At 43.0% G+C, this 20278-nt stretch overlaps 2 protein-coding genes across 2 annotated transcripts; one reads left to right on the forward strand and one right to left on the reverse strand.

The window, feature by feature from the left end:
* Positions 1 to 3025: 3025 nt before the first annotated feature.
* Positions 3026 to 16228, reverse strand: LOC148646040 (clathrin heavy chain linker domain-containing protein 1-like). The gene is made up of 12 exons (XM_088609981.1): positions 16095 to 16228; positions 15039 to 15244; positions 14136 to 14323; positions 13862 to 14001; positions 13298 to 13499; positions 12603 to 12718; positions 12000 to 12099; positions 10123 to 10229; positions 8394 to 8568; positions 5955 to 6157; positions 4070 to 4249; positions 3026 to 3482 (listed from the first exon to the last, which is right to left on the reverse strand). The coding sequence occupies exons 2-12, from the start codon at positions 15240 to 15242 to the stop codon at positions 3286 to 3288; spliced, it is 1812 nt and encodes a 603-aa protein (XP_088466107.1). The 5' UTR covers positions 15243 to 15244; positions 16095 to 16228; the 3' UTR covers positions 3026 to 3285.
* A 410-nt stretch (positions 16229 to 16638) lies between these two features.
* On the forward strand, positions 16639 to 19677 carry rps27a (ribosomal protein S27a). The gene is made up of 6 exons (XM_088610287.1): positions 16639 to 16700; positions 16817 to 16881; positions 17776 to 17830; positions 18200 to 18285; positions 18942 to 19073; positions 19491 to 19677. The coding sequence occupies exons 2-6, from the start codon at positions 16834 to 16836 to the stop codon at positions 19638 to 19640; spliced, it is 471 nt and encodes a 156-aa protein (XP_088466413.1). The 5' UTR covers positions 16639 to 16700; positions 16817 to 16833; the 3' UTR covers positions 19641 to 19677.
* Positions 19678 to 20278: the final 601 nt, after the last annotated feature.

The following is a 20278-nucleotide window of genomic DNA, read 5'->3' on the forward strand; positions in this document are numbered from 1 at the left end:
TACACGTAATTTAGGTTGTTTGGAATATAGAGCCAAACCATGAGGAAGAAACTGATATACTAGTATCCTAGAAACAGTGTAATAAGGCTCCTGGGACAGTGAGCGAAACAGAAGCAAGATTTCTCAGGAACTGCAACATGAAACCTTACCAAGCAGCATTAATCTGCAAAAAATAACTTAAAAGTATGCACTGCACTTAAAATAACAGGCGTCTGGAGCCATGAGAACATGTTCCTTCCACTTTAAAATCTGTACAATGGCAGACCCTGCGCTCTGACCCCAAGCTTCTCTCCCTGTCTGTGTGTCTGTGTCTCCATGGAGAAAAGCTGGGGTATGCGAAAAGACGAATTCCTAATGCAAGAAATTGTATAGGGCTAATAAAGAAACATTATTATTATTATTATTATTAAAATGGGTACTATGAAAACCGCACTATTTCTTGTGTTTGTCAGTGGCATCACATGGATTGGGGATCTCAGGTATGCTGCAGAGCAGACTGATGAACTGGGGTGTTAATTGCTGTGTCTGTCTCATTACCCTCCTCTGGAGTTCCAGGGTTTCTAGGACTGGGATGGAAATGCTTTAGTTTATCCAAGCACAGATGTTCCTTCAGGGGGTGGTCTGTGTTCACTGTGGTTTGTTTCCTGAACACTGGCCTAAAAAGGTGTCAACCATACCATTGCCACTAGTTTCCACTTCACAGATCCCTTACAATTTCAGCACTGGTATAATGACACTCCTTGCATGTCATCAGTTCTGAAAACTGGTTTTAATTTTTTCTGCCACACAGTCATGTTGTTTCCCAAGCAAAAAGACAGGTGAACAGCTAACAGATAACACATATTAATATTCAATATTATTACAAGCTAACTAAAGAAAACTAATACAACTCACAGATTATTTTAATTCAATATATATAATTTATCCTTCATTTATTCACTGTTCTCATGATTTGTTGCACTCTGTGCTATTATTTCCATTGTGATGTCATGATTCATCAATGTAGCTTCACATCTGTTAAACAAATCAAAGCCGTATATCATTGCCTCCAGTGAGCTACTTGCTTTTAAACACCTGCAAATACTTAGAAAGAGCTGAACATTAATCCTCAAATATTAATTGTACATTGTGCACTAAGAATGCATTTACTAATTAATGGGAGCACCCACAGTTTCTATTAATTCAGAGAGCTGCCTTTTCTTTCATACTCAGACACATTAGTTATCTTTGCTCTCTGAAGCTATAAAATGCATCTCAATGAATGAATTGAATTGAATTAAAATGGATGAACATTAACAAATAAACACAAAATACTGTAACATCGTTCTTACTACTGTATATGCTGTAGGGCTATGTTAAAGGACGTAACATATGTTTAGCACTGTGATAGATTCTTAGAAATTAAACATTAAAAGCTAAATGTGCACATCAGAACAAATCAGAAATATTATTTCAGAATTCATTTATTTTAAATTAATCCATATAAACTATTGGAAGTTAGCCACATAGCCTAAGCTAGCCACACCTTGGTAAAAAACCTATTATAGGAAAAGTTTCCAGAGGTACATTTTAAAAGCTTTCCGAGGAAAATCTGGATTTTTTACAAAATTAAAACAAATCCCATATACAAACTAAAAAAATAGTAAGTAAATGATTCATGACGTGTACAGTATAAATGCAACAAATAATATTTTCCAAGACATCTATGTCTATAGTATTTGACAGATTCACAAAACTGGCTAAATCAGTGGATCCCAGCAAAAATAGACAAGAACAAGCTGCTTCAGAAAGAGAAGATTCTGGACTGCATGTCGATCTGTTCAGAGCTGGCAATCGTGCACTCCATTCTCCTAACAGAACAGCCCATTCGAATGAGACGTCTTTGCCAAGAGTGAACTAACTGTGGGTTTTTGAATGGGTTGGGTGTGTCGCATGCGTTTGTCAAAGTAGGGGCCTTTGCACAAAAAGAATAAAAAAGAGCCACTTTCATACAACACCAAAGTGTCAAAATCTTTAAAAATCTATGTTTTGCTTCTAATGTTGCTTTTACTTACAGTGCTTAATGTGGGACCTGTGTTGCTGTTAGAAATAGAACAACCTCTTAAAGGAGACATGCAACAGTAGTACAGTACTGGTAGACTTGTGACTAATGTCTGTAAACAAAGAGGTCTGTATTTAAATAAATTGTTCACATTTACACAGCTCTGGAAGAAAACAAAGGACTTTCTGTTTGCTCAGCCAGCATAGATCTCAGTTATTATCTAATCTTATTTACATACTGTACATAAAACAGCAACGGCTTGGTGTCCAAGATATAACAGAGGAACTGTGGCAGGCCTGACTTAATAATCTGGTGCCAAACTATGGATAAATATTTTGTTGTTTCCCCTCTTCTGTTGAATATGCCACTACAACCAATAAAGCAGGGCTCTCAAGCTCAGTACTTGAAGGGCACTGGTGTCTTCAGCAGTCGGTCACGGAGTCTGATCACTTCATTACTGCATCGTTTCAATGTCTAATTTAATCAGGCACAAAGGTGTTTAATAGGTAACTGCACCGGTTATGAAATGAATGGTTTTGAGCAATTAACTGTAAAAGACATTAAAAAATCCTCAATATGTATAACTGCTCTTCCAGGCCCCGTCTCTCCATAGCAAAACATGCATTTTCATAAACTCAGGGAAAAGAATCGACCGAAGGGCTGACATGAACACACGGCAGGGGAGAACACGTGTGCCAGCCTCCTCAGATTTCTTTGAGATTTTGTACATGGCAAGCCAGAAGGATCCAGACAACCTCCGGCCATGGACAACACGCCACCATAAACGTGATCACAGCAATTAAAAAGTGAAGACGAGGTTTTAAAGATCATACAGATTTCAAATATGAAGGGGTATGTAACTTCTAAAATTTTTTGTGAATATACAATGGTCTGACTATGTAAAGGTGTAACTGTGATTTATATTGTGGTTAGTCTTCAGCCTGACTGGGAAACAAAGGGAGTCAATAAAGTCACTACCACATATAGGACTTGACTAGTTTATTATACTATTACAGATACCAATTGAAAACTCAAAATGGAAAACAAGAAGAAAAAAAGAAATGTATTGATTATTTATTGCTAAGGTAAGATAGACATCGAGAATGTCTGGCGCTAACTGTGAAGCCTGGGCCTGACGCACAGCAGCAGGAGATTACAGGGGCTGGAAGAGGCCCCCGTCTGTCCCTGCTGCAGTGTGCCGAACCTGATGTGCACCTGGAGGGCTCCCTCTGGTGGCAGCCCGCCTACAGGAAGACGTGCTCCATCAGCTTGGCATCCTCGGAGTCAGGAGACAGCAGCACCGCCCCAGCCTGGGCTGATAGGATCTCAGTGATGTCCTGGGCCAGCTGAGTGTGGCTGGTTTCTCGGCACCTGTCTGCTATCTCACTCCATTCCTCGGGGGTGCAGAACACATCTTCCAGAATCATCTGCTCAAAGACGTCTTCAGTGTCACAGCAAAAAAACAAGGAAGGGACAAAGAAGGCTCAGCACAGGCCTTCTGTTATGGGCACGCAAGCACACAGTACATTAAAGTAAAAAGACAGTGTGTTTCGAAGTCACAAACGTGCAATTTATCGATCTTCAGATCTTTCACATTTGCGTTGTTTATCTGAAGAGACATGCTAGAACACTCCACACTCTCCATCTTCTTGTCTTTTCCTCCCCACACTGTCACTAGAACTGCTTTATACTTCATTCATTGAAAAAGCAGCTTCTCTGCAATTAGGTGTGAAACTGATTGCAAGCAATTACTTAACTCACTTTCCTGTGCCTAATTACTAAAAAGACTAAAAGGATAAACCCCTGCACCGGTAATTAAAATCATATCATGAATAATGAATGCCCTTCTAAAAACTGCACAGTTAAAAATGCATGAACAGAAATAACATAACAAAAAACAAATGAGCACCAAAGAACAAGTTTGCAAAATGTTTATAAAAATCCACTTTATTTTTGTACTTTCGCATCTCTGGTGCTCCTGCTCATATATATATAATACAGATGGGAGAAAAGAGCTGAGTCACTCACCTCTCCCACAGGAGTGTACCCTCTCCAGCAGCTGGAAGGCGAAGGCCTTGTTGTCAGTGGAGAGGAGGGAGAGGGCAGCGAAGCCCAGGGACAGGGCTGCCGGCCTGCCGCAGTACTCCTGAGTCAGAGACCGGAGGAGGTCTGCACTGGGACACTTCCTCAGCAGGTACAGGCAGTCATCTGGGCCGGAGGAGAGAGGGGGCTTGTCCAGGTTATCTCTGCATATCTTTCCCTTCTGCGCCTCGACAGTGAAATCTTATCAGGACTGTTCACAACAGCTCTGGGTGTTTGAATATGAATGTTTTGTGCCTTGCACACTTTTGCGATTTGGAACCTGTCATCACACTGGGAGGTTCACACAGTTGTGTCACGCCTTCATCACAACACAATCATCACCCCCTGGATAACACAACAAGTGTTTCGTGTAAGATGCTAATCGCACATGTGATTTTTGTTTGTTTTTTTTCGTCTGGCTCAGGACTCCCACATCCCGGACACAAATTGTTTACCGGAATCTCCTTAATGTAGATTCTACTGGTATCATTTACTAAGATCAAAGAAATCAAACTGAAGCCATTAGGTTCAGAAGCACTTGGACTCCTTCAATATGCAGTGTAAAGGAGATCCATGCTACACAGAGCATTGCTTTTTGTAAGCAATATTTAGAAGAGTGGCCGGGTTTCTCACCATCATTTAAAAGGCCCCCTTACTGTTCTGCATTCACCAGACACAGAGCTCTGAACAGAATGAGGGCAACTCCAAAATATAAAATAATCTATGATATACATCAACCTTAATAGAGACACACTGAACTGTATTTTTACAGGAGAGTGAATTGAGGACAACCTGAGACTCCCTTACACAGCAGGGCACTTACTGGAGCAGTCTGAGCAATGTGTCCTTTTGATCCCGCCACCCTGATATCTTCTCATTACCCTACAAGAACACTTTTCCTGCAGTTTGTATCCCGCAATGGTGCATACTGTATAATCACAAGCACAGAAGGACACCACAGCATCCTAATACAGGCAACAAAAACACACCTGAACTGTTTAGTCCTCAACAAGATACCGAATGGGTGGAAAATATTTTAGTGTGTGTCGCAGTTAATCAACTTCAGTAATAGATAACACTCAGAATGATTAAGAACTGCGATTTTTGACTTTCAGAAAAGAATATGGGTGATTCCAATGTTAATGTGGACATAGGAACATTTCAGCCCAAAGCATAGAGCTTTTTTCTTTAAACTACAAAGTAAATCACTCATGATAACAAAACATGTGTCTGGCACTCAAAAGCATTAAGCTATGAGAATCTAACTGATAACAGGAGGCCTAGCCCTGCACACAGCACATCTTGGGTACAGAACAGATGGACACTGTAATCCGGGATCAATACAGGCCCCTTTTACTAGAGTCAAAATCATTATGATCAGTAGGGTGATGCTCAACAGAACCTCGAGTCTGACCATCCCAGTCTCTTTATCTCCCATTTAATCAGAGACAGGATACAGGGTATTGTACTGAACTAATAAACAGAGCCTTAGTAGCACCTAATATACTGAACATTTCAATATATTGCATGTAAATGTTGGGCCTGTAAAGATTAAGTTATGAACAGTCATAAAAACCAGGAGTTTAGAGCTCTTAATATATAGCATGACCATAATGCAATACACTTTAATTTTGAATAGACTGCTGAATATTCATGCAATACCCCCAGGGACCTTATCCATGAGTGTACCGTCTGCCCTCTATATAAATGCTGCACAAATTCATGGACAATACTGCCAGACTCTTTCAGACTTTTTGCCATTTCTCTTCCACATAAACAGGAGGGAAAGCCACACACCAGGCAGAAGGCTAGTCTGGTGAGAGAGCCTTACCCAGAGTGAAGCTCTTGCAGTGGCAGATGAACTCCATGGCCCCGCTGATCATGCCCCTCTGACACATGCACAAGGCGGCCTTCCGGCTGATGCCACACGCGTGGTACACCACCTGGGCCAGTGCCAGGCACTTGTCAGACATCTGGGGCTTCCTCTCCCCATATTCGCGGATGACATCTCCCATCTCCTCGCAAGACGTCAGCCTGAGGAACGGGAAGAGCACAGCAGTCACGCTTCAGGCTCTTCCTCGCCTCTGGAACCTCAGCCAGGAGAGCACAGCCAAGTTCATGTCTTTACTTTTGTTCCTTACATTTGAAATAAAATGTCTTTTATTCGTTACGATTTTTATAACCATCGCTCCCAGTGAAGCGCTGACCAGATTTTGTTTTAGGACAAATAAAATGAAGGCGACAGCAGCGTTCACAAGGGATTTTGGGAGGAGCTGTCTCATCATTCCTGCCTTGCGCCTGTTGATTGCTGGGATTGACTCCTGCTCCCCCACTATGCTGTATTGGATAAATCAGTTAGAAAACAGATGGACGGACGTCTCATTATTCTAAACTCTAAAGCTTTGACAGTGAAAATACAAGCAAAATAGTGACTTACACATAGTTCTTCACCTACAAAGTAGCAAATGTAGGATGATAATATGGGGGTAGCAAAAGTGACTTCCTACCATTTTTACAGCTGGACGAAAAATCTACGAAGTGGTTAAAACAGCTACATTGGGAATCTTTTGTAAGTGCCTTAGATGTGCAATATATTTTGGCAGCTGGAAAGGAAGAAAAGCACCATCGTCTGTAAGATTCTTCAAAGCATTGTTTGAATCTTTAGTCCATAACGCCATAAAATAGTAATTAATCGAAAACTGCTTGTATAATGCTTCCTCAAGATAAGATGCATTTTGGTGTTTAACAGTAGGATTGAATGGGTTTCGAACTCCAGAGATCATGTGGGCCTTCAGTGATTTATTGAAGCAACACTGCCCCCTTTAGGGGAGATTTCAAATGGCTTGTTCCAGATTTTCAATCAAAAGATTATTGAATGAGCAGCTTTACGAAAATAGACGGATGAATTAAGCGCATAATCTTCACCACTTTGCATATCTAATATTTCACTTTCATCTAAATTAAATTTTAATTTACAAAGGCAAAAGGCAGATTAGGAACACTTAATAGTCAATAAATTAATGATGCTAAGCAAAAACCTCCTTCTTTTATGTAAGGAAGATTGCCCAGTTACGTCTCCTTCTGTCAATGCTCCATATAGAGCAACAGTCATGCTCTTTTGATCTGTGAAGGTTTGGTTATTGCAGTGCTGTACTTGTTGTGTTGCCACAGAACACCTTACAGAAACTTCTGGTTGCTCCAAACTCAGCTGCTAGAGTTCTGTCTAGACATGCTTTCTGGTGCACATACAGTATAACCACTGTCCTGACATCCCTGCTCTGGCTTCCTGCTGAATACTGGATATCGTCTTCTAAAGCCATGAAGCAATATCTCCCTTTCCATTCCTGACCTCCTGATGAACTGCAATCCTAAATTTAGGGGTTTTTTTGTACAGGACTTTGAGATATTATTTTATGAGAGGTGCTTTATAGAATATAGTACTATTACATGATATTTGACATTGTGTCAAGTGTTTTGCTGTTTTCTGAACAACTACCAAAACGTGCTGCCTTCTCTTAGGTAAACAAAAGATACTTTTTCATTCAAAGAATAAACTTTACTAGTTTGCGAGGAGAACATGATTGGTCCTTACAATGGGAAATTTGGCCAGGACGCCGGGGTTAAACCCCAACCCTTTTTGAGAAACACCCTGGGATTTTTAATTACCACAGAGAGTCAGGACCTCAGTCTTACATCTCATCCGAAAAGACGGCACCTGTTTATAGTATAGTGTCCCCGTCACTATACTGGGGCATTAGGACCCACATGGACCGCAGGGTGAGCGCCCCCCGCTGGCCCCACTAACACCTCTTCCAGCAGAAGCCTTAGTTTTTCCAGGAGGTCTCCCATCCAGGTACTGACCAGGCTCACACCTGCTGAGCTACAGTAGGTTACCAGTTGTGAGTTGCAGAGTTATATGACTGCTAGTTAGAAAACAAACTTACAGGAGTTAAATTTGGCTCCTAAACTTGACTTCAGGTGATCCTGGGTTCATCTGTGCCACTTTTTGCCTTTCATTTTGAGGGCATATTTAAAAAGGGATGGAGTCTGTTGCAATTCATAATTGTGAAGAAACCAATAAATAAATTGCCTGTTTTTAATGGACCAATCGGCTTTTATGTAACGAATAAGTGGAGCTTAATTCTGTGCTGAGAGGTGGAAAGAACTAACATGTTTCAGCTTCTTAAAACACAAAAGCTGAATCGTGTCGCTTTCTGAGCAGCCCGACTCCTTAAATGCATCGTGCTGGCAGCTCTGCCCAGTGCCTCACCGGCGCTGGGTGATCCAGTGCGTCACCAGCTCCACGCGGCCGTGCTGCAGGGCGACCTTCACCGCCTCCAGGGACATGGCCGCCTCGGGGGGCTTCCTGGCGGCGCCGGCGGAGATCGTCAGCGCTTGGAAGAACAGCAGGAGAGGGGGGAGCTCTCCCTGGTACACGCTGGCCGCTGCAGGGAGCACACAGCACGGGCGCAGGTTTATCACACCACGCAGGCAGCGCAACAGTGCCTGTCCGCAAGCGCCCTGCAGCCCGAGACGTTTTCGCTGCCAATGGGCTGGGCTTACGCTTGCGTCCAAGTCGGGAGCTGCATCAGCCTCAGTAGGCTGCCAAGCAACAAGTAAAGGTTTATTCCATGCCGAAAAGAAAAGACACACAACGTTTCGGCTGTGCAGACTTCTTCTTCGTTTTCTCCCTCAAACAACAGATGAATAATAATAATTCCTTACACTTATATAGCACTTTTCTGCAAGGCTGGATTTTGGTGTTCGTAGGCCCGAGGCACTTTCACTCTGAAGTGTGCAAGAGGGGTAAACACCAACTGAAAGACGTCGATTGGCATGATGGACTTTAAACTATTCTAAAGCTGAACCACGTGATTGATGGAGAGAGTCGAGCGACCATCACTTCGATACTTCCAGTTTCTAGAACAGCTGCTAGATAGCGTATGATTATTGATTTGGAGCACCTAGATCGATAGCAAGCATCTTATTTCAGCTTGTTTTTTGTTAGTCACTGGTGTTTCCCTCCTTCGTAGGCCTTAAACATTTTGTAGGCCCTAGGAACAGTGCCTACAGTGCCTAATGGGAAATCCAGGCGCTTGACCTGTAATGGGGATCCCCTCCACCACCACCAGTGTGCAGCCCCACCTGGATGATGCGGCGGCAGCCATAGTGCACCAAAGTACTCTTTCGGACAACCAGATCAAAGAAGCAAAGGGATTTATACAGCTAACAGCTCCACATCGTCTTCCCGCATCTGAAGGAGGCTCCACACCCGAAAAGTTGTGTCACTTTCATCCAGAGCTATGTTTGCAGCTGGGTATTTTATTGGAGGAATTCAGATGAAGTAGCTTGCCCAGGGGCACAACAGCAGCGCCTCAGCTTTGATTTGTCCCCCAGTCTTCTTAAGTTCAGAACTCCCAATCGCTGCTCCACACTGCAGCCTTTTTACTTTGACAGACTCTGCTTCATGGAGCAGAGGTGAGCTAAGCAGACAGGACAGTGGTGGTTGAATTCAGTCCCAAAGGGATCACATAACACAGCAACAGAGGGCAGGAGGTGAACATCTAACAGGTTTGCGATCAGTCTGCTTGGTGCGAATGGGCTGTTTTTTAATCACATTTGCCAGAATGAGGCTTTGCAGTGTGGAACACCTTTCATCCTGCTGTATGTATTTATATGTGGGTTGCAATGTTGAGCTTGATCACAGAAATATGTGAATCTTAGTATGAAAATCCACTCATCATCAGTAAGGGGCTTAAGCAGGAGAGCTTAAAGAGCTTTGAAGCTAAAGTCTGTCCCAGAAATACAGGGCACTGAGGCTGGACTGAGATCACACTACTGCACTCCTCCTGGGTGGGACTGATGTCCATCACAGGATAACAGAGAGAAGGAGAGGCTAAGGCAGCCAGCATGTCTCCAAGATAAAACCCACTAGGCAAACATGCAAACTCCACACAGACAGCAGACTGGAAACCTTAACAATGTTTAAGGGTGCTTACCTTTAAACTTCTCCATGGTCTCCATGTTCCTCAGCACTCCATAAGGGGACTTAGCTGCATGAAAAGCAGCTTCTTCGTATTTACCCGCCTCGAAGAGCTCGATGAACCTGCCAGGGAAAAACACCACCCTGTCTCACTGGAAGAACTGACGAGGGGCCACTGTGAGCTGATAAAAGACCAACGATGTAAGGTAAACAGTCATAAAAAGAAAGAATATCCATTCATTTTATAACAGCTTCTTCCAGTTTGGGCTTGTGGAGGAGCTGGAGCCTATCCCTCTAAGGTTGCTGCTGGAAGAGGTGTTAGTGGGGCCAGCAGGGGGCGCTCACCCTGTGGTCTATGTGGGTCCTAATGCCCCAGTATAGTGACGGGGACACTATACTGTAAACAGGCGCCGTCCTTCGGATGAGACGTAAAACCGAGGTCCTGACTCTTTGTGGTCATTAAAAATCCCAGGGTGTTACTCGAAAAGAGTAGGGGTGTCACCCCGACGTCCTGGCTAAATTTCCCATTGGCCCTTATCAATCATGGCCTCCTAATACTCCCCCTCTATGAATTGGCTACATTACTCTGCTCTCCTCCCCACTGATAGCTGATGTGTGGTGAGCGTTCTGGTGCACTATGGCTGCCGTCGCATCATCCAGGTGGGGCTGCACATTGGTGGTGGTGGAGGGGATCCCCATTACCTGTAAAGCGCTTTGAGTGGAGTGTCCAGAAAAGCGCTATATAAGTGTAAGCAATTATTATTATTATTATTATTATTATTATTATTATTATTATTATTATTATCCCAGCAAGCAGCGGGCACAAGGCAGGGTGCACCCTGGATGGGACAGCAGTGCTCTGCCAAAGCCAGTTTTCCCAGAAGCCAGTTAACCTGCCAGTGTGTTTTTGGACTGTGGCAGGAAGCCCGTACAAGTGCAGGGAGAACATGCAGACTCCACACAGAGAGCTATGGGAGTGATCCTCAGGGCCCCAGCAGCTCGAGGCAACAATTCTGACCACTGCGCTACGATGCGAAATAAAAAAAGATAAATATCATATCAAATGTTTAAGCTGCATGAAAATGATTCACAAGGAATTTATCTCAGGAGGAACCCAAAGGATAAATTCAAATAAACTGGCCACTGGCAATACGAATTCGTGACTGTTTTTGTTGTTTGGGTGAGGTAGAAAACATGAACTTTGCATCATCATTTTAATTGGGATGGCAAAACAATTTCAAATATTTTTGCAGATTTCGCCGATTTTGTATTTTTATGAAATTACTTTAATCATTACTTTAAAATTTCAAATTCAATTTAAATTTCAGTTTGTGAATATACAATATATATATATACTGGATATAGTAACAGATTATTACAATGCTAAGAGGATGATGCAGTGGAGTTTATGTTTAACATGTCTTTAATTGCTTGCATTTAGATCGAAGCCCGTTTTGAAAATAAGGTCACGAGGAACAAAGATCTGAGACACACAGGAAGAAGCTTTTGGAAACCAGCACCATGTGTGATAACCCACGTGCAACAGTGCAGGCTGCTGTATAGCTTTCCACTGCTCAAAGAGAGGAGTCTGCAAATTAAACTGAAAAATACCTTTGCAGCCCAAGTGCAGTTCTAAATATCTACTATCTGATCTGATGGCAGGAAAGTGAGGTTAATAAAAAAGGAAGAGAGGAAGGAGATAAAGAAACATCATTCTTGTGTACTGAGAAATGTGAAAGGGGGTACAGACTCTAGAACGTCTTACAAAACAGAAAGGATAAAATCATTAAGATCACTAGTGTTAATGAACATATAGAATATAGTTCCCCATACTACAGCTGAATATTTTTCTAATCATTTTATATCACCCATTATGCTGAGTCTATAAAGTACCTTTCAATGTAGTCTACTAAGAGTTCAGATGTTTTGACCTTGCTGGGGTCGTCCTCCTCAAATCCAGCTGTGCCGATGTTCTGGTAGTCAGAATCACAGGCTAGGACAAAGCAGGAATAATAAACCATTATGTATGTGATCACAACATCAGGACACAAATCCACCCTCAGATTAGCAATTGGTTTAAATAAGCTGTAACCCTTAAATAGGCTGTATTTTATCAGGCTAATGACCCCAAAAAAAATAATTGTACTTTCTCTTATTTTCAAATACACAGAAACGTCTCCCACTTCGATTCAGAAAGTCCCGTTTGTAAATGCTCAACATTTTTGTTTTAGAGCTTTAGTTTTGCGACGATCAAATTGCATTTTTTACACACTGTTATTCTTTGAAAACCTTATTGCTCCAATCATTGATAAATGACCAAAGACAGCATGTACAGACGTCCTTATGCTAAAGCACAGCCTTTACTAGATGTTAACTTATTACATTACGGAAATGTTTTCACTATCGATGTCCAGAAGGGGATTATTTCGAAGATCTGAAACGGGCTGTAATAGTGGTGTACGTCACTCATGGATCACACAGACTCTGAATGGTTACCGTGCAGCTCGGAGGCCTGATGCAGGACTGGGGACATGAAGTCCAGCAGCGGCATTCTTCCGTCAGATTTTCCCCAGCAGCTCACTGCCTCTGCCAGCAGCTTCATTTGCTTGTACCTTACGAACACCACCGAGAGAAAACAGCACGTGAGCCTAGGCTGTATTTGTAACTTGCCTTCTGAAAGAGACATCAGACTTTTCAAAAGCACTGTGCCAACAAAGGGCATTGTAAAACTTTATATCTACAGAGGAACAAGTAAATGTTAATAACATGCTGATAATTAGAAAGAAGAATCATATCTAGGACAAATGGCAGATAGGATATAGATATGACAAATAGCACAGCTAGGGCTCACGTGGAAAATACGTAGATAGGGAACACATCCAGACAGGAAGACATATGAAAATGTGGATTCTCCGTGGACAGCACTAAATACTTGAGGATGACTCGAACATGCTTCCCAACAACTCTGGGAAGACCATGCAAACATAGCACTGTCACCAAGGAGAGAATAGGAAACATTTCTTTACACGAAGAGTTGTGGGTGCCTACGAAAGCTCTCCCAGCCAGGTGACCGAGGCCCAGACTCTGAGCTTGTTAAAGAAGCGACTCGTTGAAATTTTAGATCCACTTAGCTGCTGGAACACCACCATGAGCGAAACGGGACACATGACCTCCTCTCGTCTGTACAGCACCTGAGCTTCAGCCTGTCGTTCTCGGCCGCCAGCTCATCCCTCTGCTTGAGGGTGCTCATCATCTTGAGGTCCAGGTCGGCCTTCACCTGCGCCGGGACGCACTGAGTCCTCTTCTTCTGCTGCAGCTCTGTGCGCTTCCTCTGCAGGTACTCCAGGTGCTTCGTCAGGGCGTCCGGGCGCATGGACTCCTCAAGCGACAGCCCTGTTGAGGAGAACATGATGTTACGTCCCCTAACGGCTTTTCGTTCTGTCCGCGTCAGAAACTGTTTGCCTCAGTATTCAAATTATGTACAATTCACTCCCGTGTTCCTTTCTGCAAGACTCCATTCAACAAGCGGTAAAAATTGAATTCCACTACTAAACAACTGGGTTCTTTCAGTTGAGTTAAGGCAAGCTTTAACACAGCATCAGCTAGCAATCGTTTGCAATAATAAAAAAATCAGATAGGTATAACACGGTAAATTAGACTTATAACCAGTTAACAGTTTTTGTTGATTTATTTATTTCCAGTCTCCTAGCTTCATGCAGAGCAAGATGAACAACTTGAGAAAACTCATGGAGTACCAGGTATTCGCCCAACAGGCTTGACCTCGGCGCTCACAGAGGCTTCCTCTTTCAGCGAGGGGCTGGTCTCTCTCCCGGCCTGCCGGAGCTTCTCGAGCTGAGCCTGCAGTTCAGCTGTGTCTCTTTGAATGATTTCAATCCTGTTGGGAGAAGTACAGTACATCGAGGCCAGTTAACACCTCTTTTCCTGGCTTTCCGGGGAAAGCTGGACTCCACGTGTGAATGTCCTGTAATCAGGCTCTTCCGAGCAGTGTTTGCAGACTGCGTGACCCACCTCTCCCGAAGCTGAACAGCTCTTCTCTGACAGTACATGAGTGTCGTGGGCTCGGCAGCCGTGACCTTGAGCTTCCTGTGCAGCAGCCTGGCATCTCTGTGGCTCCTCTTGATAGCACTAATGCAGCCATCGTACTCCTTCTTGATGGTGCTGAGAATGGCTTTGTAACTGGTGGCGTGGTCTATGACCTGTGGAAAGCAGATTTCAATGAAATTACAACGTAGAAGGAGATAATAATAATTCCTTACACTTTTATAGCACTTTTTCTGGTCACTCAAGTCAAAGCACTTTACAGGTAATGGGGATCCCCTCCACCACCACCAGTGTGCAGTCCCAATTGGAGGATGCGTCAGCAGCCAGAGTGCACCAGTACACTCCGCACACATCAGGGAGGAGAACAGAGTAATGAAGACAATTCAGAGGTGGGGATTATTAGGAGGACATGATTGGTAAGGGCCAATGGGAAATTTGGCCAGCACGCCAGGGAAACACCCCTACTCTTTTCAATAAATGCCCTGGGATTTTTAATGACCACAAAGAGTCAGGACCTTGGTTTAACGTCTCATCCGAAGGACAGCGCCTTTTTACAGTACAGTGTCACAGGTCACTATACTGGGGCATTAGGAACCACACAGACCACACGGTGAGGGCCACCTGCTGGCCCCACTAACACCTCTTCCAGCAGCAGCCTTAGTTTTTCCCAGGAGGTCTCCCATCCAGGTACTGACCAGGTTCACACCTGCTGAGCTTCAGTGGGCTGCCAGCTGGGAGCTGCAGGGTGATATGGCCGCTGACAAATCTCCAGAGCTCAACAACATCTGGCTAACTGGATCACTTGGTGTGGAGGGAGAGTGTACCCCCTCAAAGAGACAAACAGATTCCGGGAAATTGCTGGGTATCTACCTTTTCAAACGCAGAGCTGTAAATGATGTAGCGCTGCTCGTCCGGCCCCTCCTTGGGACATCCTAACTTCTCCTTCTCAGACTCAATGTAGGCATACACAGCATCCAGGAAGTCTCTGTCAGAAGAGGAGATAATAGGGGGCAGGACTCTTGACTTCCTGACTGCTGTGCTGGGGGCTGCACGTGGGCTGGATGTCGCTGACATATCTATGCAAACCACAAAGATTTAAATTAACAATACGCAACAGAAAGGAGGTAGAATTGGTTATCCATCCATTTTCAGGAACTGCTTCTTCCTTAGGCAGTCCAGGTGCAGCCATCACAGTCTAACATAGCAGGCCGGTGCTCAAGGCAGCAGGAACAACAGTCCGTCTCAGTGCACGCGTATCCTCTGATCTGGAAGAGCATTGAGCCCAGAATGGGTCCCTGTGTCACACCCCTGCTTACACCCAAGCCCAAGGTTGTATGGGCTGTCGGTCTATCATTTCCAAATCTTTACTTGTTATAGAGTCAACACCAATTGGTTTCCTGAGTCAGATCTGCTCCCTGTTTTTATGTATAGGTGTGACTCTTGCAGTGCTTCAAGCTATACAGAGTCATCTCATTCTAAGTGAGAGCTGCAATTCATAACCACTCCGCTGAATCTGGACAGCTGGTGCAAATTCAAACCAGACAGAGTCACACTGGAACCCAGCACCCTGGAGCTGTGAAGTGGCTAACGATGCTCAACCACTTCACCACCAAGCCGCCTTATTCAAAGACGTTGCCAAGAAAGATTTTGTTCAAAAATACGCCGTCGCTAATTGTCTTTAAAAATTAAGATCATTATAACGAGTAAAAATACATCCATCTACTGAAACAAAAATGAGTCATAAATAATATGTGGCATATTTAAAACGATCACATTTTGATGCAACAGGCAAATGTTCTTTTGTTCAACAAATCTTAACGCGCGCAGCTCATTTTTTAACCTTAATAGTGTAGTCGGCATAAAATGTAATCGGTTTCGACATTAAATGAGTTAAGCAACTTAAATTTTGAAACGTATTTACGCTACCTCTATTTATTAAATCATTCTTTTTTTATTTTACACAAACTTGAGAAATTCTTTCTCGTTCCTGTTGAATGACAACCAAGACCGCACATCCATTACGTCAGCCACTTCAGTTTACTATGGTAACCAGGGCGTTGCTAAGGAAATCGCTCTCCTCCAAAGCTTTGTGGGAAATGTAGTTTATCACCCAGTGGGACATTTTAAGAAGGTACAGGTCTGTCATAAATGAAAACGAAACAATGGCACAAATAATAGATAATTCATTTTTTATACTGATTATCCGGTGCCTGTTTTAGAATTATGCGGACAATAAATCAGAGAAGTATTTTGTCTATGAATAAAGACGTATTCAGAACTACATCTCCCATGAACCTTGTTTTAACTATTTTTTATGAATCTGTAGTATACTTCTGTAATTGTGAATTTATATGTGTGTGAAAAATCTTGAGTTTAAAATAAAATATTAAAGCAGTTGATTGTTTCCAAATTATTCACAGTCCATATTTTCCTTCAGGCAGTGGTTTAGCCATCTAACCCCTGCTCAGTGGGTCAGAAAACCCCGTGTCGCGGATGGAAAGCCCTCTTCTCATGATCCACCATTAGCGGGAGGTTAGTGGCGAGTATGAGCTCCTAGATTAAATTGCAAATTCTTAAATAAATGTAGAAGTTATTGCACTATTTTACAGTAGAGTTTAAAACCTTACGTTGTCTGTTCTCATCTGTAGGTGGATTTGGTTCCAAAATGCAGATCTTTGTGAAAACTTTAACGGGGAAGACTATAACCCTTGAGGTGGGTGTACTGACCGGCTGAGTAAAAGTGTTTAAAGACGCGCAGAGGAATTACTTTTTAAGACTGTGGGCCTGCTAGCTTTTTGTCCATGTTGATTAAATCTTGCATCCACTAAAATGGAAACATATCCTCTTAAAGTCGGTTAATTAGTTGCGTTTTATTAGCTGCGTCTAGTGTCTGACCTGTCCCGTTCACGGAAACACGTGCAGCTCTTAATAGATTATACTGTGACGCGCATTTTTTCGCGTATTGCAGTTTTCAAATGCTCAGCATTGCACATTAAGCTGTAATTCAGTTCGTAAGGCGAATAAATATGTATTGATGGCATCTTATAGGAAGAGACGACGTGGTTGCCGTTGTCCCTCCCGGCATTTCGTGTTTCTCATTCGCGAGCAGTGGAAATATTGCTAGTAGACATGTTGAAACGAGCGGAACTGATTTTATATTGTAAAATGTGTCACGTAAAAAGTTTATAGACCTATTCTGGTTATTCCTGTTAACAGTTCCCCAGACCTAGGCCATACCAGGATGACAGAGACATCAGTCCATGTGATTATGATCGTCCTGTGTCGAGATGGTTCTCAGGCTGGAATAATTGCTTAACTCGATGGACTTTTCGCTGTAAAGACATGGTTTTTGTTCAACATTGAAGTATTTTATAGCTTTCTGGAAGTAAAGTCCAGACTACTTGTTACATATCATACGTAGTATGATATAGAACAAGATAATACGTGTGGTATGAAGTGTTCATATTGATGAGCTTGATTGGTTTAATTGAATGAAAACAACGTGCCAGATGAGTTAGTTGTATGCGAAGGATTCAAGTGAAAGTTAACAGTGTTAAGACGATTTAATTGCTCTTAGGTCTTTTAAATCATTGACGTTTTCCTGCAGGTTGAGCCTTCTGATACCATTGAAAATGTCAAGGCTAAGATCCAAGACAAGGAAGGTAAGCACTTGAGAAATTCAGAAACTGCATTTAAACTGTTCAGTTACGCCATACCTGTGATGTTGACAAGAGGTACTTGTAAAAGCTCTGTGTGTGTAGTAGGTATTGATGTGATCAGTTGACTAGCGGGTGTGATGCACTGGGAGGTTGTGGGTTCAAATCTGAAGTGGGGTGTTGCTGTTGAACCCCTTGTTAGTACTTCTTACATTGATTTTGTAGAATGCTTAGTTGTATAAGTCTATATGAATATTTTTTTTATAAAAGCACATGTAAAACATAATACAGTGGGGAGCTGGAGGGGTGTGTGGGGGTAAATGACTACTCTTTCACTGAAGGATACAGCTTAATCCAGCCTCTCATCTCCCTCAGGTATCCCCCCTGATCAGCAGCGCTTGATCTTCGCTGGGAAGCAGCTGGAAGATGGGCGCACTCTGTCAGATTACAACATCCAGAAGGTGCGTGTGTTCTGTGTTCTTGCAGCAGGTTGCCCTTCTGTTTGGTTTCTTGATTCAAGTCTGGAGTTTGGAGTTGCCTTAATAGTGATTTGTAGGTGTGGCTGTGAGTGATACTAGCACTTTTCTGTGATGCTGTCATGCTCTGAGAACATCAAATAAAAAAAAACAATGAGGTTGAGAGGACCAGGAATCGATGTACATCTGTCTGAGGTCAGCAGCATTTTTAAATGCATTTGTTCAAGGTGTAACAAAAGATGATGTGAACCACCCCCCATTACGTTTTATCTATAGTTTAGTCTAGCTTCTTATATGTTGACACATCTATTCTTGAGCTGTAATTGTATACGAGTGGTGAACAAGAAGTACATTGCATGGCAACTGTTGGTATGTCTTCCAGATCACAGGCATGTAAAAATCTGAGTTTCAGTTGTGAATCACTGATTGAGCTATAGTTCATAAACTAGTGACTGTATCTTTTATTGTCCAGTGGAAGTGTGAGGGCAGCTTATGAAGAGCAGGTTACAGACTGATGGGTGTGTGATCCTAGTCTTGTACCACCACAGGAGGGGTGTCGGTTTTGGCTCGCTCCGTACTTAGTGGGAAAAGGCAGGCAGTAGCGAGTACTGTGACTAACCTGACTGACCGTGCCCGTGCAGGAGTCCACTCTTCACCTGGTGCTGAGGCTGCGAGGTGGTGCCAAGAAGAGGAAGAAGAAGTCCTACACCACCCCCAAGAAGAACAAGCACAAGAGGAAGAAGGTCAAGCTGGCCGTGCTCAAGTACTACAAGGTGAGCCTCGGAAACGGCCGCTGTCCTGATCATTTTAACCGGAAGACAAGATCTGTCTTTTGTAAGCATTCAGCCTTCTGAAACCAGCTTAGGCCCACAGTTGTGAATTTCAACGAGTTATAATTGTAGCAAGCACTGCTTAGGTCTTCTGCTTTAAAGTGTTGTCCCAGCTGCATTGTCCAATACTGCCAGTCCAGGATTCTGCAGGATGTTTTGAGATAAGGGGGTAATTGAATTGGTAGAGTAGTTTATTGCCATATGTACACGTATTTAGATGTTTCTGGGTTTTCCAAAGTGAGACTGTCGACTCGATCAGGGTGACTTGGACTTGTGTAGTGAGGGGTCACCCTCGGGAGGAGAAGTCAGCCGGGGGGTGCCGGTGCGCTCCGGCTGACGGGCTGCGGTTTTCCCCGGCAGGTGGACGAGAACGGCAAGATCCACCGCCTGCGGCGCGAGTGCCCTGCGGACGAGTGCGGCGCCGGCGTGTTCATGGCCAGCCACTTTGACAGGCACTACTGCGGGAAGTGCTGCCTCACCTACTGCTTCAACAAGCCCGAGGACAAGTGAACAGGCGGACTGGAGTTAATAAAACATTCAAACCGTTCAGGCCTTGTGCTTCTTTACAATAAACTGCTTGGGGGGGTTAAATAAAGGTATTAGTTATTTACAGTTTATTTATTCCTAGTAACTTTTAGCCAATTGTGAAGACCACCATTACCTTTTGAAGGCTAGTATAGTTTTCTTTGATTTAAGGGGCAGGGCTAATGCTATCTACAACCACCATCTCAACATTGATTCTTTGAAGCCTGGAAAAGTAGCTTCTCATTTTTATTATTTTTGATATTTTAAATTTCCTTAAAAACCTATAGCTCGAGAGAACTTTTGAAAGCATTAATATAAACTTGTAGCCAATTGATCAAAACACCATAAACCCCATGTTATTCTTTGAATGTACAGCAGTAATTGGAGTCTCTGATCCAACAACTTTCTCTAGACGATCAAGTTGGTGAAATTTCTTTGACCAAAACAAATTCAAATTCTTAGCTCGTGATTTACAAGTACTAAGTTTTTTAACACTGGAAAATCCACACTAACATCTCTGAAACAAGTTGTAAGGGAAAAATTCACAAATCAGTTGATGGGAGTTTTAAGGTTTAATACAAGGATACAAGGTCAGCTCTATTATTTACAGCATAAAGCATGGA

Source organism: Lepisosteus platostomus, chromosome 17 (assembly GCF_059453375.1).
Source record: "Lepisosteus platostomus isolate fLepPlt1 chromosome 17, fLepPlt1.hap1, whole genome shotgun sequence".
NCBI classification, from domain to species: domain Eukaryota; kingdom Metazoa; phylum Chordata; class Actinopteri; order Semionotiformes; family Lepisosteidae; genus Lepisosteus; species Lepisosteus platostomus.

Coding starts and splice junctions, on each gene's coding strand:
- LOC148646040 (XM_088609981.1), bottom strand. CDS start 15,242: ATGTCAGCGACATCCAGCCCACGTGCAGCCCCCAGCACAGCAGTCAGG. Junction 12,100..12,602: donor TCAGGCCTCCGAGCTGCACG/GTAACCATTCAG, acceptor GCTTTGTCCTAG/CCTGTGATTCTGACTACCAG. Junction 8,569..10,122: donor GACCATGGAGAAGTTTAAAG/GTAAGCACCCTT, acceptor TGCTCCCTGCAG/CGGCCAGCGTGTACCAGGGA.
- rps27a (XM_088610287.1), top strand. CDS start 16,834: ATGCAGATCTTTGTGAAAACTTTAACGGGGAAGACTATAACCCTTGAG. Junction 17,831..18,199: donor TAAGATCCAAGACAAGGAAG/GTAAGCACTTGA, acceptor CATCTCCCTCAG/GTATCCCCCCTGATCAGCAG. Junction 19,074..19,490: donor CCGTGCTCAAGTACTACAAG/GTGAGCCTCGGA, acceptor TTTCCCCGGCAG/GTGGACGAGAACGGCAAGAT.